Source organism: Anabrus simplex, chromosome 1 (genome assembly GCF_040414725.1).
Source record: "Anabrus simplex isolate iqAnaSimp1 chromosome 1, ASM4041472v1, whole genome shotgun sequence".
Taxonomy (NCBI): Eukaryota; Metazoa; Arthropoda; class Insecta; order Orthoptera; family Tettigoniidae; genus Anabrus; species Anabrus simplex.
Window position 1 is genome coordinate 606963666 of NC_090265.1, and position 22768 is coordinate 606986433.

Consider the following 22768-nt stretch of genomic DNA (forward strand, 5'->3'; position numbering starts at 1 on the left):
ATTATTATTATTATTATTATTATTATTATTATTATTATATTATTATCGTTCAATTCAATTCTGCAATGATTATCGCTTGCGTGATTGTATTTAAATTGTTAGGTATGTATGTGTGTGTGAACATTAGCGTTTAACCATGTAAAGTAAGACTTGCTACGTAATATCATATATGGATAGGCTGTGCAATAAGTTTTGACATTGCAACGCACATGTTGCAATACTGCTAGCGTGATTGCCGAGTCATCGCTCTGTCATTGTGTGCATTTAGCGGTAAGCTCACTCTTTGGAGATACCTACAGCCACCCCAGGCAATTTCGACATAGTATGTAACATTTGTTGCCGGGTGGGAGTAGCATTATACTTATTTCTGGAGATTGTGTAGGCGTGTTGACTAATGTCTATATAAGCTGGTTGTGGCTAAGTGTAAGGGAGGGCCGTGAGCCCTAACTTCGCCACATACAAAAGCGTAAAATAAATAAATAAATAAATAAATAAATAAATAAATAAATAAATAAATAAATAAATAAATAAATAAATAAATAAATAAATAAATTGTAGCGTCAGTCATTGGGAGAGTGAGGCCACAGTTGGTCGATCAGTCAAAGGGACGGAGAGGCCTCAGTCGGTCAGTTGGTGGGAGTCAAATGGATGGTGAACAGTGAGTCATTGGGAGAGTGAGGCCACAGTTGGTCTGTCATTCAAATGGATAGTGAAGAGTGAGAGGGCCAAAGGGATGGAGAGGTCTCAGTCGGTCAGTTAGTTGAAGTCATACAGAAGGAGAGACTTGCCAAAAAGTCATATGGATGGAGACACTTGCCAAGAAGTGTTGTTCTGAGATGATAGTAGTCAGTCATCTGGATGGAGAAGCAGCAGTCACATGAATACTTAGTTGTCAGTGAAACAAAAAGGATATATCACCAAATTAGGATTGATACACCTACAGAGAAACACCAACTCAAAGGAATACGTCGTAATTACACTCAAAATGTTGAAGGTACAGTCAAGTGAACCAGTGAGGGATAAATTTCTTGTATAATATTTTAAATGTCCGGTCTGGAAGAATTCAAATTAATGCCTAGTTCCTTTCAGTTGTAATGTCATACTTTTATATTCTCATCTGATTTATCACAGCAGGTCTTGCTATTTTTTATATACAATTTAAGAATGTATTTTGTTCTATCAAATTAATGTATCGTTTTATTTCAGTGGTAGAATTAGATAACCTCAAATTTAATGGGGGAAACAAGACGACAATATCTTTTTCTCAGAACCTATAGGGTATGTTGTCAAAAGTAAGCTAGATATATTCAAGGCTCTCATTCTATTATTGCTGCACTGAGTTGAGGCTGGCGCCCATCAAATATTATATAAGTAATCAGGTAAGAACCAAGTGTGAGTACATAGTCCGACGAATGCGTATTTCATTTAATGAATATTAATTTTCATATTTTTCATTTTTGTAAGGGCCACCGACCCAAGCCGGAATTTGTACCTGCGAACTCGGACTCAAAAGGACAGCGACTCAAGCAATTGAGCCACATGAAAAGGAGGCGTTTGTGATTATTGTTATAAATAGATGCAGTTAATATTTTTACAAAGGTTTTACGATGAGCATTTATTAAGGTGTACGTTTTCCAACTGTCCTAAATGAACGAGACCGGACGGAAAAACTAGCTGGAAGCTAAAGAGCCGTGCAGGGATGTCACTTCCTTCCCTGTGTACTTTTCCAAACCAAATTCCATGGCGTAACAGCCCCGAAGGGCCATCGCCTACTAAGCGACCGCTGTTCAGTCCGAAGCCCTACAGATTACGAGGTGTTGTGTGGTCAGCACGAAGAATCCTCTCCACCGTTATGCTTGACTTTCTAGGCCGTGTCTGCCATCTCATCGTCAGATAGCTCCTCAATTATAAGTACGTAGGCAGAGTATACCTCGAACCAGCCCTCAGATCCAGGTAAAAATCCCTGACCTGGCCGGGAGTCGAACCCGGGGCCTCCGGTAAGAGGCATGCACGCTATCCGTACACCGTGGGGCCGGCTGTTTCCTTTTAGGTCTCCTTATTTTAGAATTTGACTTGAGGCATCCTGCATTCGATTCCCGGCGCTGACAGAGTTAAGGAAGGCATGTGATGGGGGAAGATAAAGTCTTGTTTGTGGGTGCAATAGAGTTGACACTGAGTCTCCCGTAATCGAAATATCTACGACCTGGAAGGTCACGGAGCGTAGTCCCAAAGTGGTTCTTCTTTCTAAGAAGACAAATTAAGTGAATATTCTACTCCCTCACCAACGAAGAACGATATTATCAATTTTACGAACAGTTTCAATAATGCAGCCGGTTTATGATAAGAGTACAGAAGATATGTTTTCGATTGTTGCATATAATTACATGGTAACAATCAAAACCACCAATAACTACAGAAGATCCGTCACCGCACCCGGTAGGACCGGCTTTCTTTTCATACCCACCGGGTGAGTTGGCCATGCGGTTACGACGTACAGCTGTGTGCTTGCATCCGGGAGATAGTGTGTTCAAATCTCACTGTCAGTAGCCTTCAGATGTTTTCCGTGATTTCCCATTTTCATACCAGGCAAATGCTGGTCCTGTACCTTAAGTAAGGCCACGGCCGCTTCCTTCCCACTCTTAGCCCTTTCCTTTCCCATCGTCGCCATAAGACCTACGGTGCGACGTAAAGTAAATTCCAAATACAAATTTAAATATCTTTTCACAACCCCTTCCAAGGAAAAGTTGTATCCACGCTACTGGCCTGAAATTACTTTTTTGGGTATGCCACTGCATCCACTCACCATTTAAGGTACAAGGTAAACCAGAAGAATGGTTGGATACTCAAAATACACCACCATAAATGATGCGATTATGGCTCAAAAGTGTAAAGAAAGGTAAGGAACGGGATCTAGTGTTTTAGTAGAATCCGAATCAATAAAACGTTACTTCCCATTTTAAAAATGTTTCATGCATCGACTGCGATTCAAGCCTGGGCCCTCCTGATGAGAAGATAGAACCACTGGAACTGAGTTATCACGCCCGCCAATTACAAAATAGTTACCCGCACTTTAGATGGTGCCATTTGAGGTTCCAATCCGTTCCCGGGCATTTGACAAAATATATAGGCCTACCTATCGAACTTGGGCACGCATCAGCGATTGTCTTGCTACTGTTAGAATTTTAAAAAAACGTTTTCATAACTTACCAAGGATGCACATAGTTCTGACTTCTCTGTGAGAAAACGGTCCCTCTTCAAAAAAAGTTGCTTATATGGGACAAAATGAGGAACTAAGTGCAGCTCACAATCCTGTCACAGTCTTCGCAAGGATGCAACTTAAACACAGCACATCTCTCAACCACGACACAACCCAAGGATCCCTAGGACATTGTTGTTTCCTGGAACCGATGTGCAAAAGCAGACACGATATTGTAAGCTTGCGACTGTTTCTGGCCGTGGCCCCGTTATCTCGGTGGTTACGTTCCAGCCCCCTACTGAGTAATCCCTTGCTAGTTGCCCTTTTCCTCATCTCTTGACTTTTGTCAACACACGGTTATATTCCCAATACTGAGGCCTCTACAGAGAAATATCCCTGCGCATCACAATCCTAAGCATTTTCCTTTCATTCAAGCAGTTGAAATATGGAGAATTAAGTATGGCCCTACTGAGCCTTGCTAGTAGTTTCTTAGTCGCTACGTTAATTTAATATTTCGGCGTACGTTTTTAAGTTGTTCGTATCGTAAGTAAAACAACGGCTGATCCTCGCTCTAGTTTCAGGAAATGTTCTGGTGGAGGGGTTGGGCAGGGGGCCGGCTACGCCTGTGTCAAAAGAAGATAACAAAAGGTCAGCAATTTCTTCAACCCTAGAACTGCGAAACGTCGCGCTTGCGATTCAATATAACGTTACTAGGATCCCAACGTCGCACGCGCGACGCATAGTACATGCATTCGCTTAATCAGTTATAACATCATTTATCGTTCACTTACGCTATTTTAACAAGTAAGACATTGAAGAGGAAGCTTCAAGTCTCTCATCATACATACCTCACTAGACGGAAATGAATCAGTCAGGGTCAGGGAAGATATAAAGTCAGCTACTCTTTCCTCATCCCCCTGTCGTCTCATTTGCTACGTAACATCGCGCTCGCTCGCTGTTCCTATTAGTTTATGTGAATATCTTTCGTTATCTTTCAAAACATTGTTGGGTTTATTTTTAAACCGTTTCTTTTGAAGTGAAAACTTTCATCATGGATGATGAGCTGCGTGATTCAAGTGATATTCGCGAAGTTCTTGAAGACGATTGGGATGCTGCCTCTTCCAGTGAAATATTTTCTTTAGCTGATGATTGTTCTGACAGTGGAGAAGATTATATTCCAGAATTTGAAGTTGACAGTGATTCCGATGAAGAGAGCAGGCCTGCCGACGTTTCATTAGCCGATACTGTTTCCGCAACACCAAAGTGGTGCAGGGTTTATCCACCCGAACAGGAGTTCGATGTTTCCGAGAAGTTTCGCGTAAGGAATCCTGGCATTAGGAAATGTCCGTTCCGAAACAGTACACCGATTATGTATTTTTACTTCTTTTTTATGGATTTTATTTCGAAGCTCTTGGTCGGCGGCTGACGGAACTGGTATAGCCTCTGGTCGTTTTTTTTAATAGCCCTTATATGTAGACGAAGAGCAGTGTATGAAGACGAATAGTCCTCGAGTTAGATGAATTAACCATGCGCAGTTAAAATCCTCGGCTCGGCCGAGAATGGAACCCTGGGTCCCCTGAAAAAAAAGCCAATACGCTGACCATTCAGCAAAGGGGCTGGACAATTATCAGTTCTCTCTTCTAATGTACATGAAGCATATATTTGAGACACGGTGAAATTCTTTATTTTTTACATCGCACTGACAGTATGGCAGTAAGGTCTTATGGTGACAATGGGATAGGAATGGCCTAATGGTGGGAAGGAAGTGGCCATGGCTCTAATTATGGCACAGCCCCAGCATTTGTCTGGTGTGAAAAATGGAAAACCACGGCAAACCATCATCAGGGCTGCCGACAGTGGGGATCGAACCTACTATCTCCCAATGCAAGGTCACAGCTGCGCGGCCCTAACCGCACGACCAACTCACTTGGTGAGAACAACAATGAAGGTGTGGGTAGTTATTTTCTTCAGCAGTAATGGAAATGTGTTGTTTCATTCCATGAATCAAAGTTCATAAATTGTTAACACAGCCACAAGTCGATTTCTGTTTAATAATAATGTTGCCTATTTTGGACTTACGTAGGCTATAGTCTAGTAATATCTCAGGATATTTGTTTCTAGTTCGTGAGTGCACTTTTAAGAACGGTTCTGTGTCTATGGCAAATCCAAACGTGGATCAGATAATGATTTGTTTTAAAGGAAGAATGAGAGGAGTTGATTATATTAGCTAATTGTACTAAGAGAATCTTACCATTATGTTTTTGAGGGAATTAACATTTTGATGCGCCGTATTGAGTCATGCATCATTTTTCTCCTTTTACAATTTGCTTTAAATCGCACCGACACAGATAGGTCTTACTGCAACGATGGGCCTGGGAAAAGCTAGGAGTGGGGACGAAGTGGCCATGGCCTTATGTAATGTACAGCCCCAGCATTTGCCTAGTGTAAAAATGGGAAACCATTGGAAAACCATCTTTAGGGCTGCTGACAGCGGGGTTCGAACCTACTGCCTCCCGAATACTGGATACTTGCAGCACTAAAGCGGCCGCAGCTTTCTTGTGTGCCACTAGCGCAATTGACGTGCATAAAACTGACTGATTCACTGAACCAACACTCACTGGCTAGGCAAGTCAGTGAATCAACAAGTCGGCTATAAGTGCAGGTGAATTCACTGGGCAGTGTTTGTGCGTGTTGTCCCCAGGGCAGCCTAATCTATGACACCACACTTTGTGGGGTTCTGCTGGAGAGCAGGAGTTGTGAGTTCAAAACTCGAATTCAAGTGCGTTTGTAAAGAACTATTGGAGAAAAGTGCACCCCATTTGAACAATTTGGCTTAATTTTTTCACAATGGTCAAAATCAAGTAGAAATATACATTTTACAATATTTAAAAGTGATAAAGTGATCATTACCTCATAAGTGTGTATGATGCTCAAACCTGTCCCAGGTGTGGTACCATTAAACAAACAAACGAACGAACGAACGAACAAAAAACAAACAAACAAACAAACAAACAAACAAAACGTTGTACTTGCTCCTGGTTAACTTCACAGAGGCAAGATCATTGACTGTGCGGACTTGATTTATAATTTTTTATCAACGGATTTGAGTCTTTCCCTCTTTTATGTTTTAATTTAAGTCCGTGTCGAGAAGTAGATCACATAAATACGTATTTATTTATTTATTTAGTTAGTTAGTTTATTTACTTATTTATTTAAGTTATTTATTTATTTATTTATTATTATTATTATTATTATTATTGAAGATAACAGGCGTTCAGCCCAAATACATGTTCACAATGAAAACAACTTACAAAAAAAGGAAAAAGGAGAAAACATGAGACTCCTTGGGCATGTCATGAGGTCCATCAGATACTCCGGAAACGTGAAACTCCCTAGGGAGGATACCACAGCAGTCATCCTTAGTCCCTACATGCCACGTCCATCGACCACGCTGGATATTAAAATAAATAAAAAAGTAACAAAAAATAAAAAATAAACTACCGACCTACCACTACTGCTGTCGGGACATGTCATCATTCCTGGTGAGAAAAAGACCGCCCTCCCATTGATGACACGATCGGCCCTATCCGTGGGGCCCATAAGAAGCCCCAACAACCCCTACCAGATGACAGCGCAGCTTTCTCACCATTCAATTTGCAGCCGACCTTGTGAGGCTGAAACCGCTCTCCTTCCGTACCACACCTCTCTCTTCCTCGTTCAGCATATATATCTTTTTTTACTTATATAGGGTAGGCCCGTCCTACCCCATCCTCCTACGGGTATGTACAGCTCTCCCTTACCAACTACTCCTTACTATCTCTTACTGTACATAAATCGTGAGAAAACAGCACAGATCACATAAATACGTAAGTCGTAAATGGGAAGAACATTAACTGCCATCTCGGAGATAGCTGCATATTTACCCTTCACTGTCAACCAAAATATTTCCATGGGTACTTCGAGAAGTTTTTGACTTCAATTTTCTGTCTCCTTTTAAATCTGTCAGTCCTCTTTTACGTTATTCGGACGATGTTTTGAATCCGCGATGAATACATCACGAACCCAGTCGATATCTTACGCTTCCACACGGGAGGATTACTAAATGTTTTAAAATTAAGTTCATCAATACTTTATTGCCATCAGCAAGTGGCCGTAATTGTAATCGGGAACATCTAAAACGACTCATTTTCAATTCTCCGTATCTAAGACATTCAGCTTATAAATAATGCCATCCATTCTAGTCAGAATATTTTCGTTCTTACCTTACGTTTCTCTGTTCAGCTTGTTTAAATGTACAAATATATCTGAAAAATATGCCTACTTAGATACCCATTCAACATCTGCAAATGTATATTTCTCAATACACCAGGCAAATGCTGGGACTGTACCTAAAGTTAAAGTCACGTCCGCTTCCTTCCCACTCCTAGCCTTTTCCTATCCCATCGTTGCCATAAGGCCTATCAGTGTCAGTGCGACGTAAGGAGAGGGAGAGAAAAAGAGAAAAAGTAAGAAATGCACGTGTGTCCTCTATAAGTTCAAACGTTCACGTTAACAGTTTTCTTCGTGATAGCCACTGTAGCTCTGTATGCAGCAGGAGTGTAATATGTTCTAATACCCTTTATTTTTGACAAAGAACGAAAAACTTATGTATTTAGGGGCCACGATTTGATGAAGTTCATGATTTTTACTACTTCGTCCATCACCATTTCCAGAGGAGATGGGAAAGACTTAGCAACACTGGCTTCGCAGTGAATGAGACAATCATATGTTAGGAATTACTTGACGTACTTTAGCCACAAATCCTTTCCATTGGCCTGTCAGGCTCCGTCTATATGGAGTACATATTCTATAGTCACACATTTCTTCATTGGTGGCTCACTCGCGTAGACAAAAATACAAAAATAAAATAAAAATATTCATTTCCTTAGTAACTCTAGGAGCATACCAAAGGAAATGTACTGAGCAAAGTGGCCTAGGCTGAACAGCGCTGCATCATTCGGCAGGTGGTGGGCTGGTCCCACTGTTCCTTATCCGGAGGAGAGTTTTCTATGGTTTCCATTCTCTTCACTAGAGTAAATGTCGGGATAGTTCCTTTTAAAGTCCACATCCGCTCTCCTCTCACCCTCATGGAATATAAGGTAATAAAACAAAAATAACGAAGAAGGTCTGGATTAATACAAAATTCAGACACTAGTAGACAGTAATCTGCCCGGAGGCTTTATATGTAGCTGAATGCTCGAACCTGATAAAAACAGGATTGGTCAAGAAGTGGAACTGGTAGAGGGAAAGATTCTGAGGAAGATACTGGGATCCCAAAGAACAGAGGCTGGATCGTACAGAAAGGTTTTTTTGTTATTTGCTTTACGTCGCACCGACACAGATAGGTCTTATGGCGACGATGAGGCAGGAAGGGGCTAGGAGTGGGAAGGAAGCGGCCGTGGTCTTCATTAAGGTACAGCCCCAGCATTTGCCTGGTGTGAAAATGGAAAATCACGGAAAACCATTTTCAGAGCTGCCGACAGTGGGTTTCGATCCCACGATCTCCCGAATACTGGATACCAGCCTCACTTAAGCGACTGCAGCTATCGAGCTTGGTGTACAGAAAGAAGGGAAAGCAAGACTTGTATCTCAAGATGGATAGATCTCAGATCATCTCAGATTCTATCCAGAAGAAAAGAGCCATGTTTTCGGACGTATCTAAAGAATAAACTCGAGAACACTGACCAATCAGATAATAAGATTTTTTGAGATCAGGAAAACTACGGTGCGCTGGTATCAAAAGGAGAGTGAGGGACCTGGAACAGTAGCGTAGCGAGGATCGGCCAATGGGGGGTGTAATAGTTACAAATGGTGTTAGAACGTAGTAAAGGTTTTTTTTTGCGTGTGTGGTGCATACATGCATGCATTATTAGGACACTAATACAAATTCATTATGTTAATATTCACATTGCAGTACATTACGGAATATTACATTTAAATACAGAACAAGAAAAATACAATCAAGGTCAAAAGATTTACAGCGAATGTTATGTCCAGTTTGCCATCTAAAAACCAATGCTTGAGGCTTCTTAGAAAACCGATTCAACAAATCTGTTGGGGTTACTGTAAACCTCACAGTAACATATCGAATGTTTTTGGTGACGCAAGGATGGGAATTGAGGGAAGGTAGCGGCCGTGGCCTTAATTAAGGTACAGCCCCAGCGTTAGTCTGGTGTGAAAATAGGAAACCACAGAATACCATCTTGAGCGCTGCCGATGGCGGGTTTCGAACCTCCTAACCGCACGACCAACTCGTTCGGTACTAATTTGTACTACTACTACTATTACCACTACTACTACTGAATGTAATGAATGTAGCATATCGCCAGGAAACAATCGTGTTTTGTTGTTGAGCGAAGAAGGGCTGGACTTATATTCGTAACTTTTTATCTGCAATAGAAATACTTGCTGGAACTATGGATTTAATTAAGATTTTATTTTGTTTTTTAGAATGTTGTGGTAAAATTGCACACATGATGATGTCGAAGAAATGAGTTTTAAGTATTACGCCTGTTTCAACCATGTTAATGTCGAGCCTCTTCGTTTCACCATTCCTAAATGAATTCAGGAGCAAGTATCCATCCTCGGGCGAAGCATTAGTCCCGGGGAGACGGAGAATGAATTCAACTACAGCCGGAAATGCCGACATCTCCATTGTTTTCAACAAATGTTGGAAAAATATCTACCCACTTATCTTCAACAGAGACTGCATGAACAAGGCGAGAAAGGCGTTTTCGGTTCGCCCAAAACGTGGGTTCGATTCCACTTCAGAAAGTCGAAAAATTAAGAAACGAGATTTTCATTTCCGGAGGGGCACATGGCCCCTAGGTTCACTCAGCAGACACCAGAAATGAGTACCAGGTTAATTCCTGGGGGCAAAGACAGTCGGGAATAGACCTAACCACTCTACCCAACCAAGTGCCGAGCTTACGGTTAGTGGAAGCCTTTACAATTCCACCCTTCCCAAGGCCTTCATGGCCTGCACCGAGATGACTGCTTTGTTTTGCTATCTTCGGAAATCAAATTATCATTCTCAGCTGAAGAAATTATGGTAAACAGTAATTTATACAACAAATATGTGAGTAAAGCCATGCTCTTTTAACATCCCGTTCCATGAAGTAAATTTTGATGAAATTCGTCACTGTCCCGTATAGCAACCCAATAACTAGTAGCAAAATCGCTGTAGTATTCCCTCTGAAGCCCCGATGGAGAGACCCTTTATATTAGCCTCTTACAGCAAGCAAGGCATATCGTGGATATGTTCTATGTCTCCATCTACTGGGGGATCAGTGAGGCTGGTCAATGAGCGATGAGGTTGTAGGTGGGGGTGGAAGGCACAAAACTTGTGGTGACTGATATTCTAACACAATATTTTCATAATCGTGTCATGTCTCGTGCAAATCAGATCTTAAAGAGATATCAGTGTCACTTACCATGCATGTTCCCATATCCTCTTTACCTTCCACGTGAATTATGCTTTTCGTAGAATTGTAATTAGACCATTCGTCAACTAACTTTGTCATTCCAAAATCTAGGTTACTGTTGTAATGTATTTCACATGGAAAGGGTGTTTCTTCTTCCGGTTCATTATCACCAAGCATTCCTGAAAAAGGAAAAAGTATCTAAGAGTTGATAAAATGTAGGCCATCAAAGAAATAAAAGCGACGTGGAAAATTATTTAAACTGTTGTTTGCTAAATGCAAATGTAAATAATAATAATAATAATAATAATAATAATAATAATAATAATAATAATAATAATAATAATAATAATAATAATAATAATAATAATAATAATAATAATAATAATAATAAAACCCGGGGTACACCGTCCCGGGCTATTTAAACTGCGTGCCTTCTCTATGGCCATCTTTGTCAATAAACACAAACTCTTAAAAACTTTCTCCTCCGATGGCTGAAATATAGGACCTTCTGCGCAGTCTTCGGACTCCACTTGTATTCCCTTCTGGGAAAACATAATATAAGGGAGCACGAGTGGTGAACCTCGGATCTCTCCGCTTCAACTTTTGTGCTGGATGACTAAAGTTTTCAACCTTTAAATTTTGTAAATCTTGTCTTGGATTTTAAATTTATCCCACTTCGGTCACCCTTTTTAGTATGGGATTAGCCTCTACATCATGGGGCCTTAAACTCACTTAGGTTCTCATCTCTTCCCAAATGATCGTTAAGGAGTGCTAGTGTTTCACCTCCTTGCCTTTGTTATTTGCCTGTTTTGTGTAACATTTTCCTTTTATTCTTTACACCTTGTACTAGTTATCCCCTGTATATTCTTTATGGTTCTTCGGATAATCGTGTCTACATTTAGGTTTCCCTTTAGGAACAGTACTTAAACTAATTGTGGAAATTTGTCATGGATAGTGCAGCACGGGAAAACCGGAGTATGAACATTATGAAATGGGGCCACCTTAAGGGTCACCGAGTGTAATTGAGATTGTAAACAGCAACTGATTGCCTGATTGAGGCAAGCCTCTATTGTTTCATGGAGCTGAGACTCCTAAAATATTGTACCTATTTGGAGCAACTATGCTCTTTCATAACATTGTACCTGTCAGGAGCAATTACGCTCTTTCATATGTAAGTTAACAACTGGGAGTTCTCCCAATTAATTTTGTACCTGATTAAGGACTTCTAAGTTGGGGTGGACGAGCTCATTGTTAATGTAAATATCCCCAAGTTATATTTCAACTGTTCCTTGTTATGTCATCAAATTTCTCTCTCAATTTTAAGAAAGGAAAGAATAAATTTCCAATTTTTCTTAAAGAAAATGTTTGCTCTAAGTGATCACCTGTGTAGCCATTCAACCCAGGCACTTCCTGTTTCTTTGTTACTCACGGAACCACGGTAACATGTGGTAGCATAGCGTGGTTATATGGGTCTGAACAAAGTCCCTTTGACTATTTTCACTAAATTTGGTATTCGAACACTAGAAAATTTTCAGTTTCTTAAATTTTCTAATTTTATCAAAATAACCATTCGTCATTTACGGCCCCAAAGATGGTCTTGCTCCTTGGAATTTACGTAAAGAGGAGCTCATTTTCTAGCTGGCAATTATAAAGTCTGGTGGCACGGTTGCAACCAACGCATCAAGATTAAAGGATTCTTTAGAGTTACGTACTTCTATTCCTGTTTATGGAGAGAAGGAAGTTGGTGAGTCATTGTCCACGATCACCACTAATATTGCTGATCTTGCTTCTGTGGTTAGTTTTCTTGAAGGAGGTAAACCCTCCAGTAATCAACTTAAACCTCTTCAGGCAAGGCTGTTACATTTTTATAACAGATTGGGGGATCTGTTTTCTCTTAAGCTGAGCGAAGAACATTCTAGTATGCCTAACTCATTATGTCAACATATCTCTGAGTTGTCTAATAAGGTGAATCAATAGTTGTCTGGGTTTGTTAGTGGGAAGAGTGATTATGTATTCCCAATAACTATGAATGTGGACGAAGACCATAATAAATCTTCGTATAGTAAGGAATCTACTGATCGAGTTCGATAGCTGCAGTCGCTTAAGTGCGGACAGTATCCAGTATTTGGGAGATAATGGGTTCGAACACCACTGTCGGCAGTCCTGAATATGGTTTTCCGTGGTTTTCCATTTTCACACCAGGCAAATGCTGGGGCTGTACCTTAATTAAGGCCACGGCTGCTTCCTTCCCACTCCTAGTCCTTTTTGTCCAATCATCGCCATAAAAAACCTTGACGTACTGGTCAAATTGTTCGCTGGGCAATTCTAATTTTCACATTCCAATTCGAGGTGCGACACATTCGAGGTTGGGAGAATACGGTCGCGGATGGGTTAAGTAGAATGTTTTCTGGTGATTCCATAAGTTCTCCTAATTCTGAGGAAGGCCCATTCTCTTCCCAAACATTTTGGTATAAACGCTATCCTTACCAATGCCCCTATATTATATCGTGATATTGCTAAGTATCAACGTGAAGATCCTGTGATCGCTCCCTTCATTGAAACTCTTTCTTCTGGGGAACATGCTGCCCCTTACAAAGTATGTAGTACCAATGATCTTCACATACTGCCATATGTGACATTTTGAAAACCAGAGATAAAATAAGGGAGCTGCTCATTAGGAAGGCCACGGGTAGCAAAATTAATGAACTGATGAAGGCATGTAAAACCTGTCTGATTAGCAAGTCCGCATTATCTACCAAAATCGGGTTGTTATCACCGCATCAGGCATGGAGTGACTGCGTGGGACCCTTCTCTCAATCAAAAGGGAATGGCAATACATTCATACTGGACTGTGTGGATGGTTTTACCCCATTTTCATAGTTGTTTCCTACTGGGATCGCTCCTACACAAACCACAATTTCTTGCCTCAATTCAATCATTTGGACCATGTCAGTGTATAGTTTCCAATAATGCTAAAGTTTTCACTTCCAACCTACTTTGTAAGTTCTGTTTTGATCTCTCTGTTTCACACGTCACAACTTCTGCCTACTATCCCCAGCCATCTCTGGCTAAGCGGGTTAATCGGAATCTTCGATCAGTACTTATTGTCTTCCACTATGAAGACTATTCTCGTTGGGATACATCTTGCATTGGTTATCTTTGGCTTTTAATTTCACCGTTCATGAATCCCACAATTTCTCACCAATTTCACTTATGTTCAAGTTCGTTCCAAACATACTATTGTCTAATTTGTGGTCTATCAACGAGCTCTTACCAGAGACAATATATCCAGAGAATATCCAGGATCTATGGAGGAAAGCTAGGAATATAAAGCCTCTTGTAGGCGAGTGAAAACGAGGCATGGCCGTGGAAAAAACCCACCAATATAAAAGTTGGAGATAAGGTCATGGTTAAAAATTTTGTTCGCTTGGGCAAGCTTGCTCCCAGATTTCATGGACCTTGTGTAATCATGGATTTTCTCACTCCTGTAACCCTTCTGGTGAGAATCCGGAGACTGAAAGGATTTTTCGTGTTCACCTGTCTCAAGTAAAGCCTGTGTGAAGGCATACCTCCAGGTTGCTTAAATGCCACCATTTTATTAAACTGTTGGATTAATTCTATTTCTTTCCTTAGGTTATTTTGTAGGTGTAAGTTTAACTAATATTAGGAAAACTCGTGTTCCCTTATCTATTGTTAAGTAAAGATAAGCAGGACTTCTCCTCTTTTGTCTTGTATCAGACATTATGTATTTAAATTAGTATTTGTCCATTAGGGTAGGATACATACTAAAGTTTAACTTACTGTGTTTGTTGTAAGAAAATTAATTTGTAAAAATCCTCCGATTTTTACGTATTCTGCCATATCAGCCCCTGCCTCAAAACTTAATCGGAAATTCAGTACTGCCCCTCCAACCATGCCGGCAGCCACTTTCATGTCCATATGTATCATCTTGTATGAAGTTACGCTAGCCATCAAATTTTGATGTTACAGTGCCCAACATTACACCTCAGGAAACGAGCAGTCAACCTGGGAGAGATGCCAGTGCGAGGTTCGGGCCCGCCTTGCTCCGACTAAGACTCCAAACTCTACTTTATTTGGGCCTGTTATCGTGGGAAGTTGCTAGGATGCAGTACTCAACTTTCCACTCAATCCTTGGACGGGACCTTGCTCCTGGGTCTTGGCCTCCCATCAACCCGCTTTCAGCTCTCACAGTATTGGGAGGATGGTATCTCAGGGTACTCTAGGGGTCCGAGCACCACATCTGGACATTAGCCGGCTGCACCTGCCGCCAGCCCCGGGTACTACAGCCCGGACTTGGGTCTACTTTGGTGTTGTAACCATCACAACTCTTTTATTGGAAACCAAAACAAACAAGAAAGGACTCTTATTCAAGATCACTCAAGATCGCTAATTTATTTCTGAAGCATCAATGTTTTCAAATACAATAGTATTTCGAGATTTCGAAACTGTTCACACCATTGTAAAACTTTAGGGGCTGGAGGTCTGTTCCCGGGGTACACCTTCCCCGGCTATTAAAACTGCGCCTCTTCTCTACGGTCATCTACACTGACTGACAGAGCAAATGCAACACCAAGAAGGAGTGGTTTGAAAGGGATGAAAGTTGGGGAAAAAACAGAGACGGCACGGACGAATAATTGATGTTTATTTCAAACCGATATGCAGGTTACACAATGCGCACGGCATCGACTCAGTAGGATGTAGGACCACCGCGAGCGGCGATGCACGCAGAAACACGTCGAGGTACAGAGTCAATAAGAGTGCGGATGGTGTCCTGAGGGATGGTTCTCCATTCTCTGTCAACCATATGCCACAGTTGGTCGTCCGTACGAGGCTGGGACAGAGTTTGCAAACGGCGTCCAATGAGATCCCACACGTGTTCGATTGGTGAGAGATCCGGAGAGTACGCTGGCCACGGAATCATCTGTACACCTCGTTGAGCCTGTTGGGAGATGCGAGCAGTGTGTGGGCGGGCATTATCCTGCTGAAACAGAGCATTGGGCAGCCCCTGAAGGTACGGGAGTGCCACCGGCCGCAGCACATGTTGCACGTAGCGGTGGGCATTAAACGTGCCTTGAATACGCACTAGAGGTGACGTGGAATCATACGCAATAGCGCGCCAAACCATGATGCCGCGTTGTCTAGCGGTAGGGCGCTCGACAGTTACTGCCGGATTTGACTTTTCTCCACGCCGACGCCACACTCGTCTGCGGTGACTATCACTGACAGAACAGAAGCGTGACTCATCGGAGAACACGACGTTCCGCCATTCCCTCATCCAAGTCGCTCTAGCCCGGCACCATGCCAGGCGTGCACGTCTATGCTGTGGAGTCAATGGTAGTCTTCTGAGCGGACGCCGGGAGTGCAGGCCTCTTTCAACCAATCGACGGGAAATTGTAATTGTTCTGGTCGATATTGGAACAGCCAGGGTGTCTTGCACATGCTGAAGAATGGCGGTTGACGTGGCGTGCGGGGCTGCCACCACTTGGCGGCAGATGCGCCGATCCTCGCGTGCTGACGTCACTCGGGCTGCGCCTGGACCCCTCGCACGTGCCACATGTCCCTGCGCCAACCATCTTCGCCACAGGCGCTGCACCGTGGACACATCCCTATGGGTATCGGCTGCGATTTGACGAAGCGACCAACCTGCCCTTCTCAGCCCGATCACCATACCCCTCGTAAAGTCGTCTGTCTGCTGGAAATGCCTCCGTTGACGGCGGCCTGGCATTCTTAGCTATACACGTGTCCTGTGGTACACGACAACACGTTCTACAATGACTGTCGGCTGAGAAATCACGGTACGAAGTGGGCCATTCGCCAACGCCGTGTCCCATTTATCGTTCGCTACGTGCGCAGCACAGCGGCGCATTTCACATCGTGAGCATACCTTAGTGACGTCAGTCTACCCTGCAATTGGCATAAAGTTCTGACCACTCCTTCTTGGTGTTGCATTTGCTCTGTCAGTCAGTGTATGTCAGTGAACATTAACTTTAAAGAAACTTCCTAAAATTTTCTTCTCCGGTTAGATGTATTTTCTAGCGATATATAAACTAAACACAAATTAATTGCTGAAGGTATCTTAGTTGTAGTTGGTAAACCTTTATTCTGATGATAATGTAATGTACCAAAGTTTTCAATACTTCACTTGGTTCCTCCTCTAATGTAATCTGCCTATCACATGGCTATAACTAAGTTTTTCAAACAATCAATCCTGGGGGCATGTATGGAAATTTAGCCTATCAGTGTTCTATATTTTAATTTAATCTGGAATTATTTCAGGAGAGCACTTCAGCGTCGTCTTGTCTGATTTGCTCCAGATATTGAGAGGGAGATTTGATGGAGGTTAGACATGGCAGGAGGCAGGTTGAGACCGGCTTGAAAAAGACCCATCGCTATATGGTAAAGGCAGAATTTACCTAAACATGCGATTTTGCCGGCGGGTATTTCGAGGGGATGGCTTCAGCAATTTTCTTAAAATGTAATATGTATTCTTTTCTTTTCTTTTTCTGCACAGTCTTCAGACTCTATTTGTATTCATTTCTGGGAAAACATTTAATATAAGGGAGCACGAGTGGTGACCCTCGGATCTCTCCCCCTCATATTTTGTGCTGGGTGACTAACTTTTTCAACCTCTAAATTTTGGAAAGCTTGTCTCGGCTTTTAAATTTCTCCCCTTTAGTCACCCTTTTTAGTATGGGATTAGCTTATGCATCATGGGGCCTTAAGGGTAAGTATGACTGAATTTTTGGTCTTTTGAGCCAAAAACTCGTTTTTCTTTTTATTCGTACAAAATAGCCCTTCTTCCTCTTTCAGAAAATGATTTTATTTTAGTGATTCTGGCTTTTTTAAAGCTTGTTGAAGTGTATGGTCCAAAACAAACGATTGAGAAAGAGGATAGCATAAATCATATTTATAAGCGCCTTGGTACTGCTCTTCGCAATGCTGTAAAGGAATGGAGGCCGAAAGGTGTGACACTGGGTGGGCGAAAAGAGGGCAATTTGAAAGAGAGCACTATAACTAAATTGACCCATTATTTAGGTATGCCATAGTCAATAATATTCCAGATGTATAGGAAATGAAGAGGGAGTTTCTGCAACTCTTAGACACTGTATGTCAACTGACTGCAAACCTCTGCATTTGACTAAAGGTGTTTCTACAACCGACAACAGGCAGAAGGAACACCAACTTATAGCCACAGTAGAATGAGTTGTAAGCTTAGTCCTTTTGTTGTAGAGAAGATAGCATCTGTGTATTTACGACTGGCCTTGGATCTGATATTGCACCGTTGTACATCGGGGAAGACTCGGGATGCTAACGAGTCCCTCCATAATGTAGTGTCGAGTAAATGCCCCCAGGAGACATTTATTTCCAAGACACAACTTGAACTTTGCATCCTCAGGGCTCACAAAACTCTGGAAACCCTTTACTCTATCAGAAATTCGATTATCCCTATGACCTCAGTTTCTCTATGCAAGATACAAGATGTTCAACGTATTGCTCGGGCAGAGAAGAGGGACCATGATCAGGAGAAAATGACTAGGAGACATGTAAAATGGCAGAAGATATCTAAGGAAGAAGCCACATTGAGGTGTGAGGGGAAACTAGTGGAGTAGGGCAGTTCTGAGTGAGTGCCTTTTTCTCGCATTGCTCTTCTTCAATGCTTTTCTGTGTACAAAATGCTCCTTGCGATGCAATTCTGATCAGATATTGTTGTAACTTGGTAAGATTGTTGCTAAGGGTACAGTTATGTAATCTAGTTCTGGGTTTTGAACTGCTTTGATTTTTAATATGAATTTTGAGAGGTAGTTTCATAATTTTAATCCTGATTTTTCAAAAATATATAAGACGAAAGTTTAAACATTTTGGAAAGAACAGCATCCATCTAACACCAAAACCCATTACAATTATTGTTTCTATGTGTTTTAAAAATCAGCTTTGTTCAAACAAAAACTTTGTTGCAAGGGACTTTTCTTTGAACTGCTTTTTAAATAAAAACGGGCAATAACTCAAAAACTAATAAGGCTAATAAATCATAAATTAGAACATTAGATGCCAGCAACAGTCTATGCAAGTGGTTAAAATATGGTAATTTTATGATGAAAACTGTGGAAGTTGAAAAATTCAGTCATACCTCCGTCTTGTCTGATTTGCTCCGGATATTGAGAGTGAGACTTGATGGAGGTTAGACACGGCAGGAGGCAGGGTGCGGCCAGCTTGAAGAAGACCCAGCGCTATAAGGTAAAGGCAGAATTTAACTAAACATGTGCTTTTGCCGGCGGTTATTTCAAAGGAAATGTCTCAGCATTTTTCATAGAATGTAATGTGTATTCTTTTCTTTTTGCGCTGAAATGTGGTACCTTCTGTGCAATCTTCAGACGCAATTTGTATTCCTTTCTGGGAAGGTATTTAATATAAGGGAGCACGCGTGGTGACCCTCGGATCTCTCCCCCTCAAATTTTGTGCTGGGTGACTAACTTTTTCAACCTCTAAATTTTGGATATCTTGTCTGGGCTTTTAAATTTCCCCCTTTAGTCACTCTTTTCAGTATGGGATTAACTTATGCATCATGGGGCCTTAAGCCCACTTAGGTTCTTATCTCTTCCCGAATGTTACTTAAGGAGTGCTGACGTTTCTTCTGCTTGTGTTTTGTTAACGGCCTGTTTTGTGTAGCCTTTTTCTTTTATTCTTTAGACGTTTATTAATGATTTAGACCTTTATTAATGATTATGGTTCTTCGTATAATCGTGTCTACGTTTAGGTTCCGTTTAGGAACAGTACTTAAACTAATTTTAGAGCTTTGTAATGGATAGTCCAGTATGGGACACCCGGAGTATGAACACTCTGAAGTGGGGTCACCTATGGGGTCACCGAGTGTAATTGAGATTGTAAATAGCAACTGATTGCCTGATTGAGGCAAGCCTCTATTTTATCATGGAGCTGAGACTCCTAAAATATTGTACCTGTTTGGAACAACTATGCTCTTTCTTAACATTGCACCTGTCAGGAGCAATTATGCTCTTTCATATGTAAGTTAACGACTGGAAGTTCTCCCAATCAATTTTGTACGTGATTAAAGACTTCTAAGTCCAATGCATTGTTGGAGCGGACGAGCTCATTGTTAATGTAAATATCCTCAAGTTATATTTCAACTGTTCCTTGTTATGTCATTAAGTTACTCTCTCTCAGATTTAAGAAAGGAAAGAAATAGCATTTCCACTTTTCTGTTAAAGTAAATATGTTTACTTTAAGTGATCCCCTGTCCATTCATTCAATCCAGGCGCTTGCTATTCCTCTGTGAGCTACAGAAACTCGGCAACAACAACAACAATAATAATACGTCCGACTTATTGACGAATGGTCAGCGTTGAGGTCTTCGGTTCAGAGCGTCCCGGGTTCGATTCCTGGCCGGGTCGGTGATTTTAATCGCATCTGATTAATTCTTCTGGCCCGGGGACAGGGTGTTTATGTTTGTCCCAACACTCTCCTCTTCATATTCAGACAACACACTACACTACAAACCACCACAGAAACACGCAATAGCAATTACATCCCTCCATACTGTCCCCATATGCCACCAAAATCTGGTTTTGCTCCGAATTTTGCTCAGTATATCGGGTGTGACCGGATCACACCTCCCTACATGCGTTTAACTAACTATACTAGGCTGAGATTTTGGGAAACATACTTCCACTGACAATGGCAACATCTGGTAAATTTAGCCCAATTTATTCAAGAGAAAAATCAAATAAAGTTAACTTGACAAAAATAACATACAACAATTACGACAAAAATCAAGACATAAACATGAGTAGATTTGTACTTAAATTCCTCTTCAAATATCGGGAATTCAATATCTGTGCACTCGAATCTACGAACATCGTTAGCCGTCGAATATGTGATCATTTTGCCGAAGGATTGAATTATTTCTCATCATGATCTGCCTATCATCGATGAGTCTCTACCCGCCTCACGCAGATATTTTAGGGGAATACAGGTACTAGAATTTAAACTAATCTACAATGCTGTACATCCTGAGTGAATCGTTATCTTAATACTGTAATTATACGCGTTACATCAAGTAACATGAATTTCAACCCTCGCGTAATTTTCATTTACCACTTACAAATATTCAAAAAGCAATAAATCATAATACAAATTAAAAACAAATCACCGCATACAGATCCTTAAGAATATAATGCCACTCCGTTACCGCAAATACACTTTCTCATACACTATCATTCAACATTAAGCAAATCTGAATTCTCTATAATAATAAAAATCCTACTGTCTAATATTTACAAAAGAAAACGTTCAATCTAAAACATCTACGTGAGTTTTTATATGCTAAGAGTTTTTTCTACTAATCCTTCGGCCTCCATCTTTCCTCCAGCGTAAGGTATTATTCCATACTGCTTCTATTCCATCGCTGGTTCACATTGAATTATGCCTTTGCTGGCAGGACCTAGTGTTTACAGTGCACTATGTCTTCTGGTATAGGCTAGAGCAATTTGTTGCTTTCATAGATCTGTCTCTGTCTTATCCTTGGCTTTGACAATATGAAAGTGACTGAGGTATGAGCGATGCTAGTAATGCCAATCCTTATGCAGCCAGTCCCTGCTATGAATGGTGCGAAAATGTTGCTCATAGGGTCGGTTGGTGTATGCATTTCAGTGGGTTTGGCAGACTGATATGTAATAGCAACTCTGGCTCGGTGAGGAAAGCAACGGGAAACTACCCCTTCAGTGATGCCTAGGCCGTCTATGACAGCTGATGGCAGAGTTGTTGAGGATTCCACCAACATTAGCGCTGACGGACTGAACATACATTGCCATTGAATCAACTGCTCCTTGGATGCTGGGCTGGACCACGATGTTTCCTGTTCAGAATACGGTACTCTGTTAATGCTATGGTCCCTCGTTGATGTGATCAGACTCGTACAGGTTGCACGAATAGCCTGGTAACCTCGTGGCATTCTGTAACGTCACTCGGACCTCAATTATTTAACGTTTGACTTAATAAGTTGTTAATCATAATGACTGGCTCTCGTGAATTATTCTATCTTTGTGGATTGTGTTGTTACCACTACTTCCTACTCCCTTTCTAATGTTTATCTTCACTCTCAAATGCCGTTCTGCGGCTGTCCGTCAGAAACTCCCGCACTTTAGTTTCGTTTTTGTAAAGCTACGGTCTTCTATAGGGCCTACTCGGGCGCACACGTAATATGCCTTGCTCATGTCAATCACACTAATATCATATCCTCTACACCTGTTCATTGCCTCGAATACCTTGCGACTACACTGTGTCTCTTCTGAATTGTCTTCATACGAGCTGTGCGAATACTTTAATATTGTCTTCATATTTAGCTGATTCCCGAATGACACTCTCCGTACAGCATAAAATAATACTAAGTTTTCAGCAGTAGTTGTGGACAGAAATCTGCTGTCAGCTTTAGTATCTCTGCTGGAATAGTATCTGGTCCTGGGGCCCTTTTATTTCTAAGGGATCTAATCGCTCTCGTCAATTCTTCTCGTGTAAAAAGTGACACATCATCTATGAAGTCATCATCATCATCATCATCATCATCAGACCTCTCAGGATGATCTGGGAATAATGTATCTACAATATCCATCATTGCATTTGAGTCCATGATCGCGTTCGAGAAACTTCCAAGTTTCTTCATAACGATCTTGTATCCTAAACCCCATGGATCGTCATCCACTTCTTTAGCCATTTTCCACCATTTGTCGACTTTACTGTTTTTGATAGCATTTCTCAGTTCTTTCTTCGCCGACTTATACTCAGCTGTGAGTGAGGTGTCTACTTAGTTGACTCGTGCTCTCTGTGCTTTCCGTCTAAGTTGCAGACGTCTTCTCAGATCAGCAATATTTTGGTCCACCTGTACGCTGAACGCTTCTTGTTTCGTAATGTGTTACGGGTCATGAACAGATCACAGGCTCTCCAAATAAGCTACATGGTGAACTCAACGTGTTTCTCAGCCGTTTCTTTCCCTTTATAAAAACAGATTTGTTCTCTTATATTATCCATTTTATTTCTCAAGATAGCAAGAAATTTTTCTCTGTCCATACTTTCT

General features: G+C 41.3%; 1 protein-coding gene across 1 annotated transcript in view; it reads right to left on the minus strand.

Moving 5' to 3' along the window:
- LOC136857201 (uncharacterized) overlaps positions 1-22768 on the minus strand; it is a 170944-nt gene that overhangs the window by 87533 nt on the left and 60643 nt on the right. Inside the window, exon 4 of the mRNA XM_067135664.2 lies at positions 10669-10838. Coding sequence (XP_066991765.2) covers positions 10669-10838 — 170 coding nt within the window. The remainder of the gene's footprint in view (positions 1-10668; positions 10839-22768) is intronic.